The sequence below is a fragment of the Coptis chinensis genome, chromosome 6, assembly GCF_015680905.1.
Source record: "Coptis chinensis isolate HL-2020 chromosome 6, ASM1568090v1, whole genome shotgun sequence".
Classification (NCBI taxonomy): domain Eukaryota; kingdom Viridiplantae; phylum Streptophyta; class Magnoliopsida; order Ranunculales; family Ranunculaceae; genus Coptis; species Coptis chinensis.
The window spans coordinates 90,436,975-90,453,948 of NC_141461.1; the positions used below are offsets into that span (position 1 = coordinate 90,436,975).

The 16,974-nt window shown below is 33.8% G+C and overlaps 2 protein-coding genes across 5 annotated transcripts; one reads left to right on the forward strand and one right to left on the reverse strand.

Moving 5' to 3' along the window:
* Positions 1 to 6,639: 6,639 nt before the first annotated feature.
* Positions 6,640 to 13,339, reverse strand: LOC147495292 (uncharacterized). 4 transcript variants are annotated; one of them, XM_086563908.1, is made up of 10 exons: positions 13,063 to 13,321; positions 12,644 to 12,703; positions 11,685 to 11,784; positions 11,342 to 11,384; positions 10,670 to 10,728; positions 10,403 to 10,578; positions 8,945 to 9,099; positions 8,733 to 8,790; positions 8,454 to 8,559; positions 6,640 to 7,167 (listed from the first exon to the last, which is right to left on the reverse strand). In XM_086563908.1, exons 7-10 carry the CDS (start codon positions 9,093 to 9,095, stop codon positions 6,901 to 6,903), a joined length of 582 nt encoding a protein of 193 aa, XP_086420034.1. In that variant the 5' UTR covers positions 9,096 to 9,099; positions 10,403 to 10,578; positions 10,670 to 10,728; positions 11,342 to 11,384; positions 11,685 to 11,784; positions 12,644 to 12,703; positions 13,063 to 13,321; the 3' UTR covers positions 6,640 to 6,900. The 4 variants fall into 4 exon arrangements, with proteins under 4 accessions (XP_086420034.1, XP_086420032.1, XP_086420035.1 ...); XM_086563906.1 differs by lacking the exon at positions 11,342 to 11,384 and having other exon boundaries at positions 13,063 to 13,339; XM_086563909.1 differs by lacking the exon at positions 11,342 to 11,384 and having other exon boundaries at positions 11,726 to 11,784; positions 13,063 to 13,274.
* Positions 13,340 to 13,402: 63 nt separating this feature from the next.
* LOC147495293 (glycine cleavage system H protein 2, mitochondrial-like) lies at positions 13,403 to 16,826 on the forward strand. Its single transcript, XM_086563910.1, has 3 exons — positions 13,403 to 13,656; positions 15,793 to 16,052; positions 16,524 to 16,826. The coding sequence occupies exons 1-3, from the start codon at positions 13,581 to 13,583 to the stop codon at positions 16,650 to 16,652; spliced, it is 465 nt and encodes a 154-aa protein (XP_086420036.1). The 5' UTR covers positions 13,403 to 13,580; the 3' UTR covers positions 16,653 to 16,826.
* The last annotated feature ends 148 nt before the right edge of the window (positions 16,827 to 16,974 follow it).

The window sequence follows — 16,974 nt, forward strand, 5'->3', positions numbered from 1 at the left end:
AAATAACGGTAAAGCAATTATGACAAATATTTTAAAATATATATAATACTGAATGAATCTAACATCAAAGAACAATTAATGTGGAACCAAAAATTATATGCAAATGCATCGAACTAACCTCAAATAATATTTAATGGGAAATTGAAAACTGGATGCAAATGCAAGCTAATCTTCAAAAGTAATTAATAGAAAATTGGAATATGAATACAACTGGATTAAACTAACTTTAAAAAATAATTAACAGGAAATCAAAACTTGGATACAAATACATCAAATTAGCATAAAAAATTAATTGTCGGGAAATCGGGCACTGGACGCAAATGCATTGAACTAACCCTCAAAGATTAAATTAATGGGAAATCGAAAACTAGATGCAACTGCATTGAATTCACCGAAAAAAAATTAATTATAAATTGGAAACATTATGCAAAATGCGTTGAACTAATCTTAAAGAATAATTAACGGAAAATCAGAAACAGGATGCAACTACACTAAACTAATCTTAAAATATAAACTAGATGCAAATGCATTGAACTAAGCTCGATCAAGAAATAATTAACGGAAAATCAAAAATTGGACGCAAATTCATTAAACTGACCTCAAACAATAATTAATGGGAAATCGAAAACTAGATGCAAATGCAATCTTATCAAATAATAAACGAGAAATCAGAAACTGGATGCAAATTCATTAAACTAATCTCACAAAATAGTTAATGGGAAATCAGAAACTGGATGCAAATGCATTGAACTGACCTCAAATAACAATTAACATAAAATTGCAAATTGGATACAAATGTATTGAACTAACTGTAAAAAATAATTAACGAGAAATCAGAAACTGGATGCAATTATATTGAACTAACCTCAAAAAATAAATAATGGGAATCAGAAATTGGATGCAACTGCATTGAACTAACCTCAAAATATAAATAACGAAAAATCTGAAACTAGATGCAAATACATTGAACTAACCTCAAAACATAGTTAGGTTAAATGTTGTGGGATGTCTCGTAATTATAGTTTTGCATTTAAAATGGTGTTTATCTTATCTCTTTCCGTATGATTGGGAACTCCTTGCTATTCAAGTAGCTTCAATATAGAAGAATTTCACCTTATTAGGCAATCTCACAAAACTTTAATCAAATTTCTATTATTAAACAATAAAATGAAGTTGAAGGGTTTTATCAAAGGTGAGTTATTTTTTTTTAATCGAGAGTGAGGTTTTCACGTTATAAGAAATTTGGATGAGTGATCAATATAATATTAATATATAACAGTTCTGCATATTTGCAAATATTTTTCAGAATAATGAATATAACAATACCCGTTCATTGATAATCTTTGAAGATTCCACATAGTGAGTCAAGCATAATTTAAAGAATAATTAACGGGAAATCGGGAACTGGATAATCTTCGATGATCCCACATAGTAAATCAAGCATAACTTATTTGTTATGTTATGTTTGCAAGGACACTACAGATGGATCAATAGAAGTTGGTATTACACACCACATTGGATAATTAAAAGAAAATCGAAAACTAAATTCAAATACATAACTGAGCTTAAAAAGTAATTAATGGGAAATCGAAATTTTTATGTAAATGCAATAAGCTAAACTCAAAAAGTAATTAACTAGAAATCGAAAACTGGATGCAATTGCATTAAACTAACATCAGAGAATAACTAACTGGAATTTATAAATTGGATGCAAATCCTTAAAAAATATTTAACAGGAAATCAGAAACGGTATGCAAATACATTAAATATATCTTAAATAATAATTAATGGAAAACCAGAAATCAGAAACCAGTTGTAATTACATCGAACTAACCTCAAAACATAAAAAATATAAACTAGATGCAGATGCAAATGTATTGAACTAACCTTAAAGAGTTATTAATGGAAAATCGGAAACTGGATGCAAATGTAATGAACTAATCTCAAAAACTAATTAACAAAATATTGAAAAATGGATGAAACTGCACTGAACTAACCTAAATGAATAATTAACAGGAAATTATAAATTTGATGTAAGTGCATTGAACTAACATCATAAAATAATTAATGGGAAATTAGAAACTTGGTGTAAATGCATTGAACTAACCTCAGAGAACAATTAACATAAAATCGTAAATTGGATGCAACTGTATTGAACTAATCTCAAAGAATAATTAACGAAAAATCAGAAATTGGAAGCAACTGCATTAAACTAAAATCAGAGATTAACTAACGGGAAATCGAAAATTGGATGCAAATGTATTGAAATAACCTCGAATAATAGTTAACTGGAAATCGGAAGCCGGATGTAACTGCATCGCACTGACCTCAAAGCATAAATAACTAGAAATTATAAACTATCGAACTAACCTAGAAAAACTAATTAACGGGAAATCAGAAATTAGATGCAGATGTATTTAACTAATCTTATATAGTAATTAACGGGATATTGGAACCTGTATGCAAATACAATGAACTAATCTCAAAGACTAATTAACGAAACATTGAAAACTAGATGCAACTGTACTGAATTAACCTTAATGAATAACTAATGGGAAATCATAAAGTGGATGCAATTGCACTGAAACTAACCTCAAAGAATAATTAACGGGAAATTGAAAACTTGATGCAATTTTATTGAACTAATCTCAAAGAATAATTAATGGGAAATTTGAAACTAGATGCAACGTACTACATTAAACTAACCTCAAAAAATAATTAATGAAAAATCATAAACTTGATGCAAATGCATTGAACTAATAACCTTAAAACATGTTTGTATTATATGTAGGGAGAATAAATGTCTCGACAAATATAGTTTTGCATTTTAAATAGTATTTATCATAATTTTTGTTATTATGATTGGGAATGTTTTTTGCTATTCAAGTAGCTTCAATATTATTTTCGCTACATTGGGTATTCTCATAAAACTTCAATTAAACTTTAATTTCTAAACTTAACAACAAAAAGAAAGCAATGGGTTTTATCAAAGTTTGGTACTTCTTTTTTATAAAGAGTGGTGCAAAAAATTTGAATGAGTGATTAATATAATTTTCATATCTCATAACTATGTATAGTTGTTAATATTTGTTAGAATAATTTTATATAACGGCACCCGTTCGTAGCGAAACCGGATTCGAAAGCTAGTTTAGATGTGTGTGCCCGCATTTGACAATAATAATAATTATTATTATGAGCCCCTTAGGTAGACTCCACTTATTTAAACTCCAATCTCACTCCAAATCCATACAGTTAGATTCTATTAGCATCTACGGTTACATTATTATTTCCACGCCTTCTACAAATCCTAAAAGGGTATTTTCGGTAGATATATTTGGTTGAGAAAATTAAAACTTACGAAACAGAGAAAAACCACAAAACCTTTCTTCTCCAATGACCATACCCTTCTCCATCATCTCTCAATGCCACACAATGAATCTATGGTTACGTATTGAACTGAAGTTCTCTCTTCTTCTTATCTCATATGAAAAAATCATTTTTTTCTTGTATCCAGAATGAACTCGCCAACCAATGAAGTGGAGCATGATACCCAATTTGATGAGCTTGTGTGTTCTTCTATTCAAACTCCTAACGAAGACGTGGAGATACTGGGAATGCCCAAAGTAGGTATGATTTTTCGAAGTTCGGAGGATGCAAAGTCATACTATTATGAGTTTGGTGGACAAAATGGTTTTGAAAGAGTACGTAGTACACAAAAGAGAGCCCGTGGTGATGATTCAGTGACTGTATGTGAAATGGTTTGTGCTCGGGAGAGGACACACTCCAAGAAACAAGGCAATGCAGAGAATGACTTAAAAAGCTAGGAGAAACACTTGGACAATTAAATGTGAGTGCAAAACAAGATTTGGAGTTGCTAGGAAAGATGATATGACTTGGGTAGTGAAATGTTTTGATAATATTCATCCCCACAAGATGGTTACTCCATTAAAACGGGGGCACATGAGGTCGATGCAGGTTATGCCTTTGGTTGCTCGAGTGTTGACAAAAAAATTTGATGATGCGAACTTACCAATAGGAAAAGTTCCATCAATTTTTGGAGAGATAGTCGGGTTCAAAGATAGAAATTGCTATAATCATTTAAACTCCAAATATAAGAGGTACAAAACACTGAAGGAAATGGATGCAACTGCAGCATGTGACTATTTTCAACAACAACAACTGAAAGATCCTCAGTTTTACTATGCCATAGACTTAGATATTGATAACAGGGATGTGAATTTTTTTTTGGTTAGATGGGCGTTCTCGTATGCAGTACCAAAATTTTGGAGATGTTGTTTGTTTCGACACCATTTACAAAACAAACTATTATTCGATGCTTTTTGGTCCCTTCACTGGAGTTAACCACCATTTTCAGTCTATTCAATTTGGTTGTGCTCTTTTACTAGATGAAACTGAAGAAAGTTTTTTGTGGTTGTTCAAGACTTGGCTTGCGGCTATGGGTGGTCATGCCCCAGTTTCCATTATTACCGATCAAGACAAAGCGATGACAACAGCTATCGCCAAAGTATTCCCTAGCTCTCGACATCGGTTTTGTCTATGGCATATCACTAGTAAATTTCTTGAGCATTTGCAGCATATGTATTTTGCGAGGGAAGGGTTTCAAAATGCAATGGATTATTGTCTGCATCAGACTTATGATGTATGTTTTTTGAAATGCAGTGGAAAGAGATGTTGCAAAAATACAATATAGTGGAACATGAATGCTGGCTAAAACAAATGTATGAAATTAGAAAGATGTGGGTGCCGGTGTACCACTTAGATATTTTTTTTGTTGGAATGAACACTACTGGATATAGCGAAAATGAATGGATTTTATAAAGATTACTTTACATCTAACACTACTCTAGCTAGTTGAGTTTGTTCACAAAAATGAAAAATGCTTGCAGAGAATTGCTCGAAGGGAAAGGGAAGAAGACTATGAATCTGAGCACAAAGATCGGATTGTGGATGCCTCTCAATATCTCTTAACGAATGCAGCATCACTTTTATACAAGAAATGTGTACAATAAATTCAAAGAAAAATGTTCTAAAGCCATGAGTTACAAACTCTTAAGTGAAGAACGCGACAATGACTTCAACTCCTATACCATGACATCAAGAAAAAATAAAAAAAAAAGGTGATGGAAAAATCTGGAAGGTGATCTTCAACCGAACAACTAGTAATGGCTCGTGCGAATGCAAGTGGTTTGAGTTCATGGGAATTCCTTGTGCACATGTTTTGAAGGTAATTATCCACCATGATATTGATGAGATACCCGAACAATGGGTTTTGAGAAGATGGATGAAAGGATCAAACCAATACCGAGTTATGGATAAAAGTGTAATACTGAGTAGTGCTGAAGATTCAGATGTGCTAAGACTTATGCATGGGTCTCATCTTGCCAATCAGGTTGTTTATGAAGCTGCAAAAGATGTTGAGAAATTTGGAATGATGGTAGAAGTGATGGGCACTTTGCTAGAAAGGCTTTCAATACACGATGCAACTAAGAAGCCAAATACGGTAATTCAAGAAGAAGAACCTATTGTTGCCGGCCCTCAAGTGTTGCTTTTGATTCCCAATATTTCTCAAATAAAAGGGATAAAGAAAAATATGAAAAAAAAAAAACCACTTGAGATCTCCCAGCAAACAACTTTAAGGATGTGAGGATGTTGTAAAAAGAGAATTACTCATGACAGAAGAACTTGTCCCAATAATCCAAATAAAAATCGCAAAGGTGCAAATTTACTACAAATTTCTAATTGTTATTCGGTTTTGCTCTTCATTGTGGCCCAATTTTTGTTCACTCATTTACAGGGGTAGGTAGTACTGAAGATGCAACAAATATTATTGGTAGCGGAGATACATAGAAGACCCCTTTCTATATTTTTGATGACTTGAAAAGGAAGGAGGAGTTAGCACAGAGCATCCAATATGCCTAATCATGAGCGGATTGTGTGATCTAGATCTCAATTTTGTGTACTCAAAGAGTCGATTATGTATTCTCGGTATTGGCCTTTTGTATTGTGCAGGAGAATTTTGTAATCTCGATCAAGTGAATAATAACTCTCAATAGAGCTATTTTATTGCTTCTACATATACAAACAAATGCTCTGTTTCTTATACAACCATTTATATTTTTTGGTACTCTCAAATTTCAACGTCCATAATACATTAGCTTGCGTCGTCAATATAATTTATACTACAATTAAAAGGTCGTTAGCTTTAATAAACACAACAAGAACACCTATATGTAAATAGAAATACTACGTCATAATAGCCTATTTAAGACGGCTTATATCTGTCGAGATTGCTCAATATCGACGGCTACTAATTAAAATGGCGTTGATTTTGTTCTCGATGGTTAGTAGCTGTCTAATATTTAAATTAAAAGGACAGCTAGAAGCCGTCGATAAATGTGTTTTGTGGACGATTTAAAGCCGTCGTTTAGTTTAGTGATTAAAACAACAGCTTCAAGCTGCCTAGTGCTATGTCCTGGTCCATCAAAAGTTTTCAATTTCTTATTATTGAGGGTTCATGCCTATAGAAAATAGATCCAGACTACCTGCAGCTTTAATATGATTGGGTACCAAAATAATTTAAATTTAAACTGCACTACAATTAAGAAACCATAAGAAAACTGAACTACAAAACATCTTTATATCAATCCAAAGAGATCTCCATTCCAAAATGTATACATTGAAGTATACCATATACAATAACCCTGCAAGTCTGACATATATAGTACCAAAATATTTGAACTCTTGTTACAAGACAAGCGTTCAACTGCAAAGAACCAAAATAATACACCGTGTACTTGGATTTACAAGGCACGCCAAAAGAAGATACATTCTTATCGATTCAGATCATTTCTATCTCCATGATAATATATATACGTTTCATCAATGAAAAATCACGTAATTCTTTGGCCAAGTAATAATGTCACCAAGCACAATATCTTCAAGTCTTCCATCTCCTTCATACAACAGTGCAAAATCATCAAGTATCTCATCGATTCGGACATTATACGAACTTGGAGGTGTCATTAAGTAGGTGCAGACTTCTCTAATTGCAACAACAGTCTTTGTTAAGAAACTCTTCAAATGACAAGTTGTAGATTGAGGTCGGATATCGCGTGAATCATCACGAACTGGTGATTGTTGTATTTCCTAAGAAAAAACAATGAAATTAATGTAGCGTTACTCTTTAAATAGCTTACTGAACACAAGAACCAAAAGCACCCAAAGTTGTTTTTCCTAAAATTCTTCGAACAAATAAAATCGAACACATGTAGCAATAGGACCCAAACAAAAAAAAAATCAACATAACAAATAGGACCTGGACAGAAAACCTAAAAGAACACTAGATATGAATACTTGAATGTAGTTGTTTCGTTATCACAATGTGCACATTTGATAATATATTGACCATTGAACCAGATTTAACATAAGTTATAAACTTTGATTCATGTAGGATTGTTGCAAGTGTTTTTGGTATACTTCCAAGACACTGCTCAGCCTTTATGGTGAATACATATCCACTGGTCGATATAGACTCCTTGAAGCAGAAAAACACTCTGTAATGATCATACCCTTGGGTACACTTGAAAATTTGTCAGAGTGAACACTGTACTAGCCTACTAGGTATTGCCAAATGTGGTCAATATTATGAATGATCATAGTTATGCACCACAAGCTATGTTTCATGAATTTCCAAGTAACAGAATTTACAACTCAATTCTCATCAAAGAAATTAGAAATATAAGAAAATGGGTCACCATTACCTCACTGTAAACTATTAGGAAATTGGTAAACCAATACTTATTCAAAATCCCTCAATACTCATGCATGTGAGGGATACACCCATGTCATAGAAATAGAGATAATCTATAACTTGTAAGAAAAATGAATGAGTACACAGCTAGTATCTCATCACACTTCAAATTTCTCAAGCTTATATTTTGTGGATTCTACAATAACCATGAAATATATGCAAGAGGGATAAAGTTCCAAAGTATGAATATCATGGTTCTTGGCATTGACACCATGCACAATCATATGTGTTCTCTGCCTTCCATCTAACATAATCAGTGCGAGAGAACTTTAATGAAACCCCACTTCCTCCATGAAAGATCATGATAGACACCAAATCGAAAATATTTGCAACCTTCCATGTATCTATCACTGAGCCAACAAGTGATGAAGGCTGCAAACATTGGTTTAACGTTTGTGCCAGATCACATCCCTAGTCATCTAATTAAGGAGATTGAATCCCTATTCATGCATTGACTAATTCTAAATCGTCGCAACAGGAATGCGTTTACCATCTCCCAAAAATATTGTGAAAAAATAACTTACATGCATGCTATACGTACAGAAAATATTCTAAAACTTGCACCAGAAACTCCAGTATCATGGATATACTAAATATAAGGAGAGTCCCCATATAATCTTACCTCGGCTCTGAAAATTGTGGCATATGAGGCTGAACTAAAATCCTTTACAGTGATCTCAGTGGTTTTGGCCCTCACTGTCAAGTCATTTTCAAGTGATGCAACAAATCTACCAAAGAAACAGTAAAGGTTAATACTAATTTTGAGAAATAAAAATAGCACAAAATTGTCCCCATCAATAAGAGGGAGAAAGATGGCTTATATTGATTTTAAACAAGAGGATCCATAGGCCTGTGTGTACAGAAGATACAATAGGGAAGAAGAGAGAGGAAGTATGAATACCTAGAAACTGCTGGGTAATAATGGTGGCGAAGGGTGTCTATTTCCCAAAGAGAACTTCCTGCACCAAGAAGTCATTTAGTTTCATATGGCTACAAAGTCGAAATGGAACTAATTCCAGTCCCTAATATAAGCATGCTAAAGGTAAAATCCCAAGCGCGAGTTAGTAAAGTTATTCCAGACAAACCAATTGAGAATTTGCAATAGAGACTTACTCATGGCATTAAATTTTGCATGATTTGTCTCTTCATTGTTAAACATATCAATGCCTGGCTTTGCAGTTGATATATCTGTGCAGGCATCAGATTCCTTTACACTCACTATTTTCATTTTCTCTTCTTGAAGAATCTCCATTCGTCTCATCATTTTGCTGCACATATGTCAATGGTTCTCAAAATAAATATATAATCTAGGAACAAGAGAAAAATACTCTGTAAAGGCTCCATCGATCACTCAAAGTCACACACCATCAGAGAGAGTTTTCCCTTTATCCTCTTTCTAATAATTTACTTTACCTTTGTAAACTAGTTGACCACACTTAAAATTTTAAAACTCAGCATAGCATAAGAATGTGATTTAATGCCATCACTAGCACAAATACAATGAGATGAGTAATTGATGTACAATTGGGAGACAAACACTTTAGAAAGTACATGATGAGCTCCTTAAAAATTTAACTGGTTTCATATCTCTATTGGTCAAGTATCTTGCTTTTCTTTTCTACGTGTGCAAGCATAAAACATTTTCAAACAAGAGGAGATTTCAAACAAGAATCCAGAAGCTGCATCCCATAAAACATTTTTAATTAGCAAAAATTTTAACAATAACAAAACTACGTGTGCAGGCATCTGACACGGATATGAGGTGTCTAACATTCAGACACTATCAAAACACAAACTACGATACAGCGTTATCATCCTTTTTATCTTTCTAAGGTCTACTACGCATGTATTTCTATAATTAGTTCTCTCATGCGTCAAGGTGGGGCATACTCGAGCACCTCATGTCACTTGATAACATTGCACTACCTTGTAATTCAAATACATAAGACAAGAATAATGCATATGTAAGTGAAATAAGTATATAAAAAGTTGAAAATATATCTAGCTGAGCTGAAAACAGGGTTTGTTTAAAACTAACAGTGTTTCAAGAGAAGTACAAAAATGTGTGGGGAATTGGCTTGTCCACCATAACCTTAATTATATTTTAAAAAACCTAAGAAAATGTCTTTGTAGTTGCTTTCCCCCTTTGCCTCGCCATGCCATTAGATCCATAATGACCGGCGAATTGGAATGTGTACAAATACAACCAGGAGTGCCAGACCAGCCTATTGAAGAAAGATATCAAGCCTACTTAGCCATACCGTAGGGCAGGGAATCTCAAGAACAAAGGATTACCACGGATCTGCCCTTTTTTCATCTATCCTAGCTGCTATTAGGAAGCTCTCCTAGTAGTTACAAAGTGTTCCCTTTTTGGTTTCTAAATTTCTCCACTCTACAATCACCCTCACAAAGAGACAAAACAGAGCAGATCTCTTCCATAAACGGAAACCACTCCTCCCACTGGAAGCATAACCGATTTCAGAGCATGTCATCGGAATAAAAATAAAAGAACAGGTCAAGCTCAAGCATGAATGATTCCCAAATTATTTTAATAGAGAATATCAAAATTACCTCAAAAAACCTTTGCTCGGTGTTTCGCCATAAAAATAGAAGGTTCTAGTAAAGCATAAAGCTTTTCATAGAAATTCGGATATTCTAGACCATGTTGTGTCATGAGAATGTAAAGGCTGCTAAGAGCCATGACACTTGTAACACCCCCAACGTGATATGATCTTGTTAAGAAGTCGCTGCATATTTCAGATTTAAGTCAGACTTCGCTTGGGTTCTAGGGATGCTAGAACATAATATAAATACATCGAAGTGCATATACAATTTTACCATAGCATTATCGGACTTGACAAATGAGGAATAACTGTCTGATGAAGAGTGACAAGAACCTGCATTTAACAAGAGAGGTCAGACAAAATACATTGAATTGAGATATGAGGTATTAATCTATGTCCGTATGAGGAGAGGGGGGTGGGGAGAAAAAATATATATAAATAAAATATAATGAATAATAACCATACTCTACATTATATAGCTTTTAGGGGAAAGTGATTGCTCCAAAATATAAAGGAAACACATAAATAAAATAAATAAAATTCAAAAAATGAGGAGGATACAAGAGGAACAATCTATGCAAGATTTTGATTAAGGAATGCAGGTAGGGGTCTGCCTAACCCCATAGCTATCATTCAAAAAAAAAAAAAAAATCATGCATGTTGCCAGTCTAGCTGGTCAGGGGTGAGTTGGTAGTTCACAGCCTTGGTAGAAGAGTTGTTATTTTTCTGGATCATGAGTGTTCACTACCTTTATATGATTTTCTTTTCTTTCTTTCTTTTGATACTCAATAATATATATTTTTGATTGAAAATATATATATTACCTTGAGAACACTAAAATCAAGTAGCAAAAGTTTCTTTAAGTCTTTTGTACAGTAAAGACTTAAAGAAACTTTAGGTTTGAATAAAAAACTTTACTTTGACATTCTGCGAAGTTAAAAATTACCTTTTATATCTTAGTTATCTGATAACATGTGCGAGGGCATGGTCTAGTAGAAAAACAACAACATCAGATGAAACTTAAAGCAAGATAATAATCATTCCAATAATATCATTCCAAAGGGATCTCCATTCCAAGTTACATCTACATCTATCATCACGTAATAAGATTTTGCTCATGTACCACATAAAATAGCAGCAACCAAATCAACATCTAGTTCTTAATTTAAATGTTACAAACAAAGAATAAATAAAGTTAAATTAATTTATACCTAGCCTTAGAGAAGCAATGAGAAAGATTCAACCTTTCCTTGAAGAAACAAATATTAAGCTACAGCACGAAAGCAAACCTCTAAATGAGCAGCGGTTTTTTCCTTCGCGGTAAACATACCAGTTGATTCAACTACGTATTAAGCTCCAGTCTTAGTCCATGGAATCTCCTTAGGGTTCCTGACCAAACAATAAAATCATCCAACTGCCAACATAAATAAAAAACAATCAACTCACACAGAGAGACGTGTGTGCATACTTGAAGAAAAACACATGCAGTGGTTTAACTAAGAGTGTAGCTCGCAAAACTCTTCAACAACTACAACACCCCATAGCTTAAATTCTTCAATTAATCGAACCCCATTGACAATAAACAAAGAGAAACTTCAGTTTAAGTGAGAAACTAATTTCAGTGAAAAAAATGAAAACCCTAAGAGAGAGAAAGAAGTGAGGCACCTTATTTTTTTCTTCGCAAAACGAAAAAAGTGAGAGAAAGAGATGGTATATGGCCATATAGGTAAGGTGGAGAATTGAGGGGGAAACACAAAATTAGCTCAATTGTTTTGGTGGGAAGTGGTTTTAGCCGCTCAAAAGGAGAAAGGGTGGCCTCGACAACGTGCTTAGGGTGGACATAGAGAGATGAAGACTGACGAATATACATCGACTAATAATGGATGTCCAATACTAGAAATTAGCCGTGGTTTATTATTACACAGTTAGAAGCTGTCTTATTCTGGGGTGCCATGCCTGTCATAAAACCTCTATTTTTACGTAGTGAAACAACAGTATATAGGTTACATCAAGAGATCAAAATTTGAGAATCTCGGTGGATTTGAACCACCATCCCTTGACAATTAGGAGACAAATTTCCCTTGTTAAGTGCTTTGCCATATAAGCTAAAGATCCATTGGTAAATGAACAAGTTCAGTACATGACTCAAAAATAACTCAAGATATCAGTCTAACATTTATATAATTTGATTGTAAATTTTTATTTTAGCAAAGATTTGAGTATACAAGATTCAGAAAAAGAGCATCACCTGCGAAAACATCAGCAACACAATGAGCTTAGTCAGTTTGACTTCCACACATTTGGCAACCTAAACATCAAAGACAACATGTCTTAGTATAGTAGTTTGTGGATGATAAGATTTAACAGATAACTACTTATGCGGGACAAAACTGTGGAATCCTAAAAGTATTGTCTCTGGTGCTCGACTATCAACAATAGTTAAGTTTATAACATCAAATCTGCATTTACAACCCCCACTGTTGTCTGTACTTCCATACTAACAACCAGGTATTAAGTCGCCAACAGGCTACAATAATTCAAGATGGGGAAGCTAAGTACTCTTTATCAATAAGTTTCTTTAGTGCGTTCGTATAATTAAAGTCAACCTATCAAGAAAATCACTTACAAAACTAGTTAAAAATTATGTTCGTGACAATAATAGCTTACTTGTTCTTTACAAAATAATAATATGGATGGAACTTGGAAGTTTTCCAGAGAATCCAAGCCACGCACCAGCCATCAGTATCATGTCTTCTTAGATAGTTAAACTACCAAAATCACTTTCAACTCAGTATCCTAGTAAACGATTAAGTGTTTTTGTCAGAGCAAAACATAGACTCACTGTGCGGCATTGAGGGAGGATGGAGAAGGGTCTGGTCATTGGAGAAGAAATGTTTTGGGTTTTTCTATGTCACGTAAGTTTTAATTTTCTCAACCAATCTCTACCGAAAATACCCTTTTAGAATTTTTAGAACGCATGTAACCGTAGAGGCTAATAGAATCTAACGGTATGGATTTGGAGTGAAACGAGTCTAAATAAGTGGATCAGTCTATTCGTGCTCACCAACTTTTAAAGGTTAAAGGTTGTTGGGCTCGTTTTGTTTATATACAAAAAAAAATAAAAAGAAACAACGCCTCTCTCTCTTCACTGCCACTCACTCTGTCTCAGGCCCTTGATTCCTATAATGGCATCAAGATTGTGGGCTACAAAAGTTGCTCATCATTTAAAGATTTCTGTCAAACACAGAGGTTTTGCTTCAGGTATATTAATCTTTATCCATTTTCTTCACCACCTTTGTAGGAACTTTTTTTTTTATAATGTGGTTAAGTGGATGTTTGTTCATGAACATGTTTTAGTATTAGACCAATGGCGTTTTGAATGAAATATTTGATTTTTAGAAATTGGGTTTGTTTATTTTGTGGTTTACTATTTGTTTGTGATTGGATCACAGTGTATAAGGTTGTTATATTAATGAAGTTTGGCCTAGTTGGATCTTTATGTTTGTTAGAAGTACTTTTTGATAATATTAAATCATGGGTTTTAGTGTACTAGCATGGTTATTGTTTGATAATTTGGTTTATATAATTATATTGTTTTCATTTTGTGTTTTTATATTATTTGGGTGATGTGCGAATTGGAAACTGAAATGACATAAGTTGTTTTTGCTTTATAACTAATCTGATTCAAAGTTCATAATATGTAAAGATTGTCGATGCCACTGGACATTACACCTTAGGTTTTGAGGCATTCAGATACTTTGACCGTGGAGCATTAAGAGCGTATCCCTGGCCCCTCCAAACACACACATGCACAATAACAAGATCTGTCTTTTTTGCTAGGGGTGATTACCTGATGACAATTTCATATTTTTATAGTAACTAGAATTTGTTATGCATATTTTACTTGCTATTGTTTTATATATATATTTGGTGTAGACGATAGGACAAAAGGTGCAATTACAAATAACTAATTGCAAAATTTGGTGCGACTTGGTTGTTTGTGTCCCTGTGTCTATCATTTTCTGTTTCCTGTTTGTTGTAGAAAGAATGGAATATTTTGAACCATGAGTCGAGCAGTTAGGAAAATGAGCAGAGTATAGTTAAGCCAATTGAAATGCTCAGTGATTGAAAAATTACGTGTCTTCATTGTTCAGCAAGCTTGTAGCGAAAATAGAATAGCTGGTTTTAATAGTGTACAGACGTAAGATCAATAAACATTCATTTTAAATATATGTTGCAGATCTAGTTCTAGTCTTTGAGAAAACATATGTATAGTGCATTTCCATATTTTGAGCTTCATAACTAGTGTTGTGTGTTATTTATCCTCTTATTTAGTGCACAAAAAGCATATTGTTTAAAAGCTATCGATCAAGGGAAGTAACATTTTTTTTTTTTTGAAAATTCATTTTATAAAAGGCTAATATTAATTAAGCACAAACAATAACGTTATGTCCCAGCCTAGTGTGATTTTGATCCCATTTGAGAAAAGATGGGTGATTAAGGTTGAGACCATATCACATACACGGGAAACTGAATTTCTCCACCCATTTAGCTGTTTTTCTTGAATGCAGAAGATTATGCTATGTGTACAGTTAGTCTTCTTTTTGCATATGATTACTAGAAAAGGAAACTTGTGTAGATGTGTTAATTTTTCAAAAAAGGTGAGAAATTTGTATGTGATATAGTTGAAGTAAGTAGGTGACTGTGGCACAGTTGACCTAGACTAACCTAATGAATCAGCAGTATCATAGCAAGGGGAAAAAAATGGTGGGTAGTAGGAAGGGGCTCTAGAGCAAATTAACATAATGAAGAATGTGTTGCTGTTGCAAGTAGTGTTAGGCTCCTTGTATGATTCATATGAAACATCCATTTTTTAAGTGTGTACACTCTCTTCTAACATTGAAAAATCAACCTCTGCTATGGCTTAAGTACTGTTAGGCTCTTTGTATGATTCATATGAAACATCCCTTTTATAAGTGTGTGCAATCTCTTCTAACATTGAAAAATCAACCTCTGCTATGGCTTTGGTTAGGGTAGGGTCTTTCTTCAGAAGATTGCATCTCCGCATCAATCTTTTTCTTTTGTCAAATGCCTTGATCAAGTTTTTAACTAACCACTTAAAAAAATTAAACTCTTTCGAACCCCTTCATCAGGAGTTGAGGGCCTGATGCATATAAAAGAGTGGATTGTTCAAATTGATGCCTTTATACCTGTCTCTGATTTCTTATATATTTCATACCTCCCATATAGCCAAAGCAAAACAATCAGAAGCTTGGCTGTATAAGTCTATGAAAATTTGCAAGTAACTTAAAAATAGACGGTTACCATGTGATTTGTTGTTGTTTATGTATGTTGTGTTCCGTCTTTAGTTGACTTAAACTACTTTGTTCTTTGCAGTTGTAAAGGAACTAAAATATTGCAACTCTCATGAGTGGGTCAAAGCTGACGGTAATTCTGCTACCGTTGGAATAACCGACCATGCTCAAGACCATTTGGGTGATGTTGTATATGTTGAATTACCAGAAGTTGGGGATGTTGTGACACAGGGAAACCATTTTGGTTCCGTTGAGAGTGTGAAGGCAACTAGTGACATTAACTCTCCTATTTCAGGGAAAGTAGTTGAAGTTAATGAAGAGCTCAGCAGCTCTCCAGGATTGGTGAGTGATCTGATTTCTGACTTGATATTTTCTGACTAATTTTGTAGTGCAAAGTGAAATTGATTAGTAATTATTAAACATCTGTAAATTCTAGTGCTGGAATTACATTGTTACATGGTTGTTTAAAGTGGATCGAAGCAAGGCTTATGTTCTTCTAAGTCAGCAAGATAATGAGTAGCCTACATATGTTACCTCCATGTAAAACATCAGTTAACCTAATTTTCTGGCTCATAGATTGCTCCTTTTAGTAAGCTTTAGCATCTTTAGTTTTAGGGTTGTCGGCTTTATTGTGAAGCCAAGATAAATTAGTCTTTTGACTTGCAGTGGCAGGGTTTGTGGTTTAGAATGTCTTTCCATTTTGCTTATGCATAGAGCATTTGATTTTATAAAAATTCATGGCTAAATAATGTATGCCATTTATTGACATTATGAAGTTGTGAAGATTTTCATTATTTCTTCTATAATATTCAGGTTAATGCGAGCCCTTTTGAGAAAGGATGGATGATTAAGGTTGAGATGAGCGATGTAGGTGAAGTTAACTCTTTGATGGACTCAGAGAAGTACTCCAAATTCTGCGAAGATGAAGATTCTCATCACTAAGAGAATCCGTGTGAGATTCTTCATAACGTTTAGAGCCTTCTCTTAGTTCTTTTCCGGCGTTGGTCTTTTGTTTTGCGACTTTTATACATTGTGGTTTTTGACCATTTTAATCTAGTTCCAACAAATAATTCCTGATTCCTATTAGTCCATCAATACTATTCCTCCTTTTTTAAAGTGCAATGGCATACATATGGTAAACTGTGTAATTAGATGTAATCCCTTGAACTACTAGACGTCATATTTTAGGAAAAACAAAAGCATATATGGAATCACTTGTACGACGACAATCGTCTTTGATTTTGGTGTATGGTGCTGTAGTCAT

Bases quoted from the DNA above. Each gene is read 5' to 3' on its own strand.
- LOC147495292 (XM_086563906.1), bottom strand. From the start codon at position 9,095: ATGATGAGACGAATGGAGATTCTTCAAGAAGAGAAAATGAAAATAGTG. The intron at 8,791-8,944 runs GTAAGTCTCTAT...TTCTTGGTGCAG, and splicing joins TGCAAAATTTAATGCCATGA to GAAGTTCTCTTTGGGAAATA. The intron at 7,168-8,453 runs GTAAGATTATAT...GTTTTTTCTTAG, and splicing joins CCACAATTTTCAGAGCCGAG to GAAATACAACAATCACCAGT.
- LOC147495293 (XM_086563910.1), top strand. From the start codon at position 13,581: ATGGCATCAAGATTGTGGGCTACAAAAGTTGCTCATCATTTAAAGATT. The intron at 13,657-15,792 runs GTATATTAATCT...TGTTCTTTGCAG, and splicing joins ACACAGAGGTTTTGCTTCAG to TTGTAAAGGAACTAAAATAT. The intron at 16,053-16,523 runs GTGAGTGATCTG...TATAATATTCAG, and splicing joins TCAGCAGCTCTCCAGGATTG to GTTAATGCGAGCCCTTTTGA.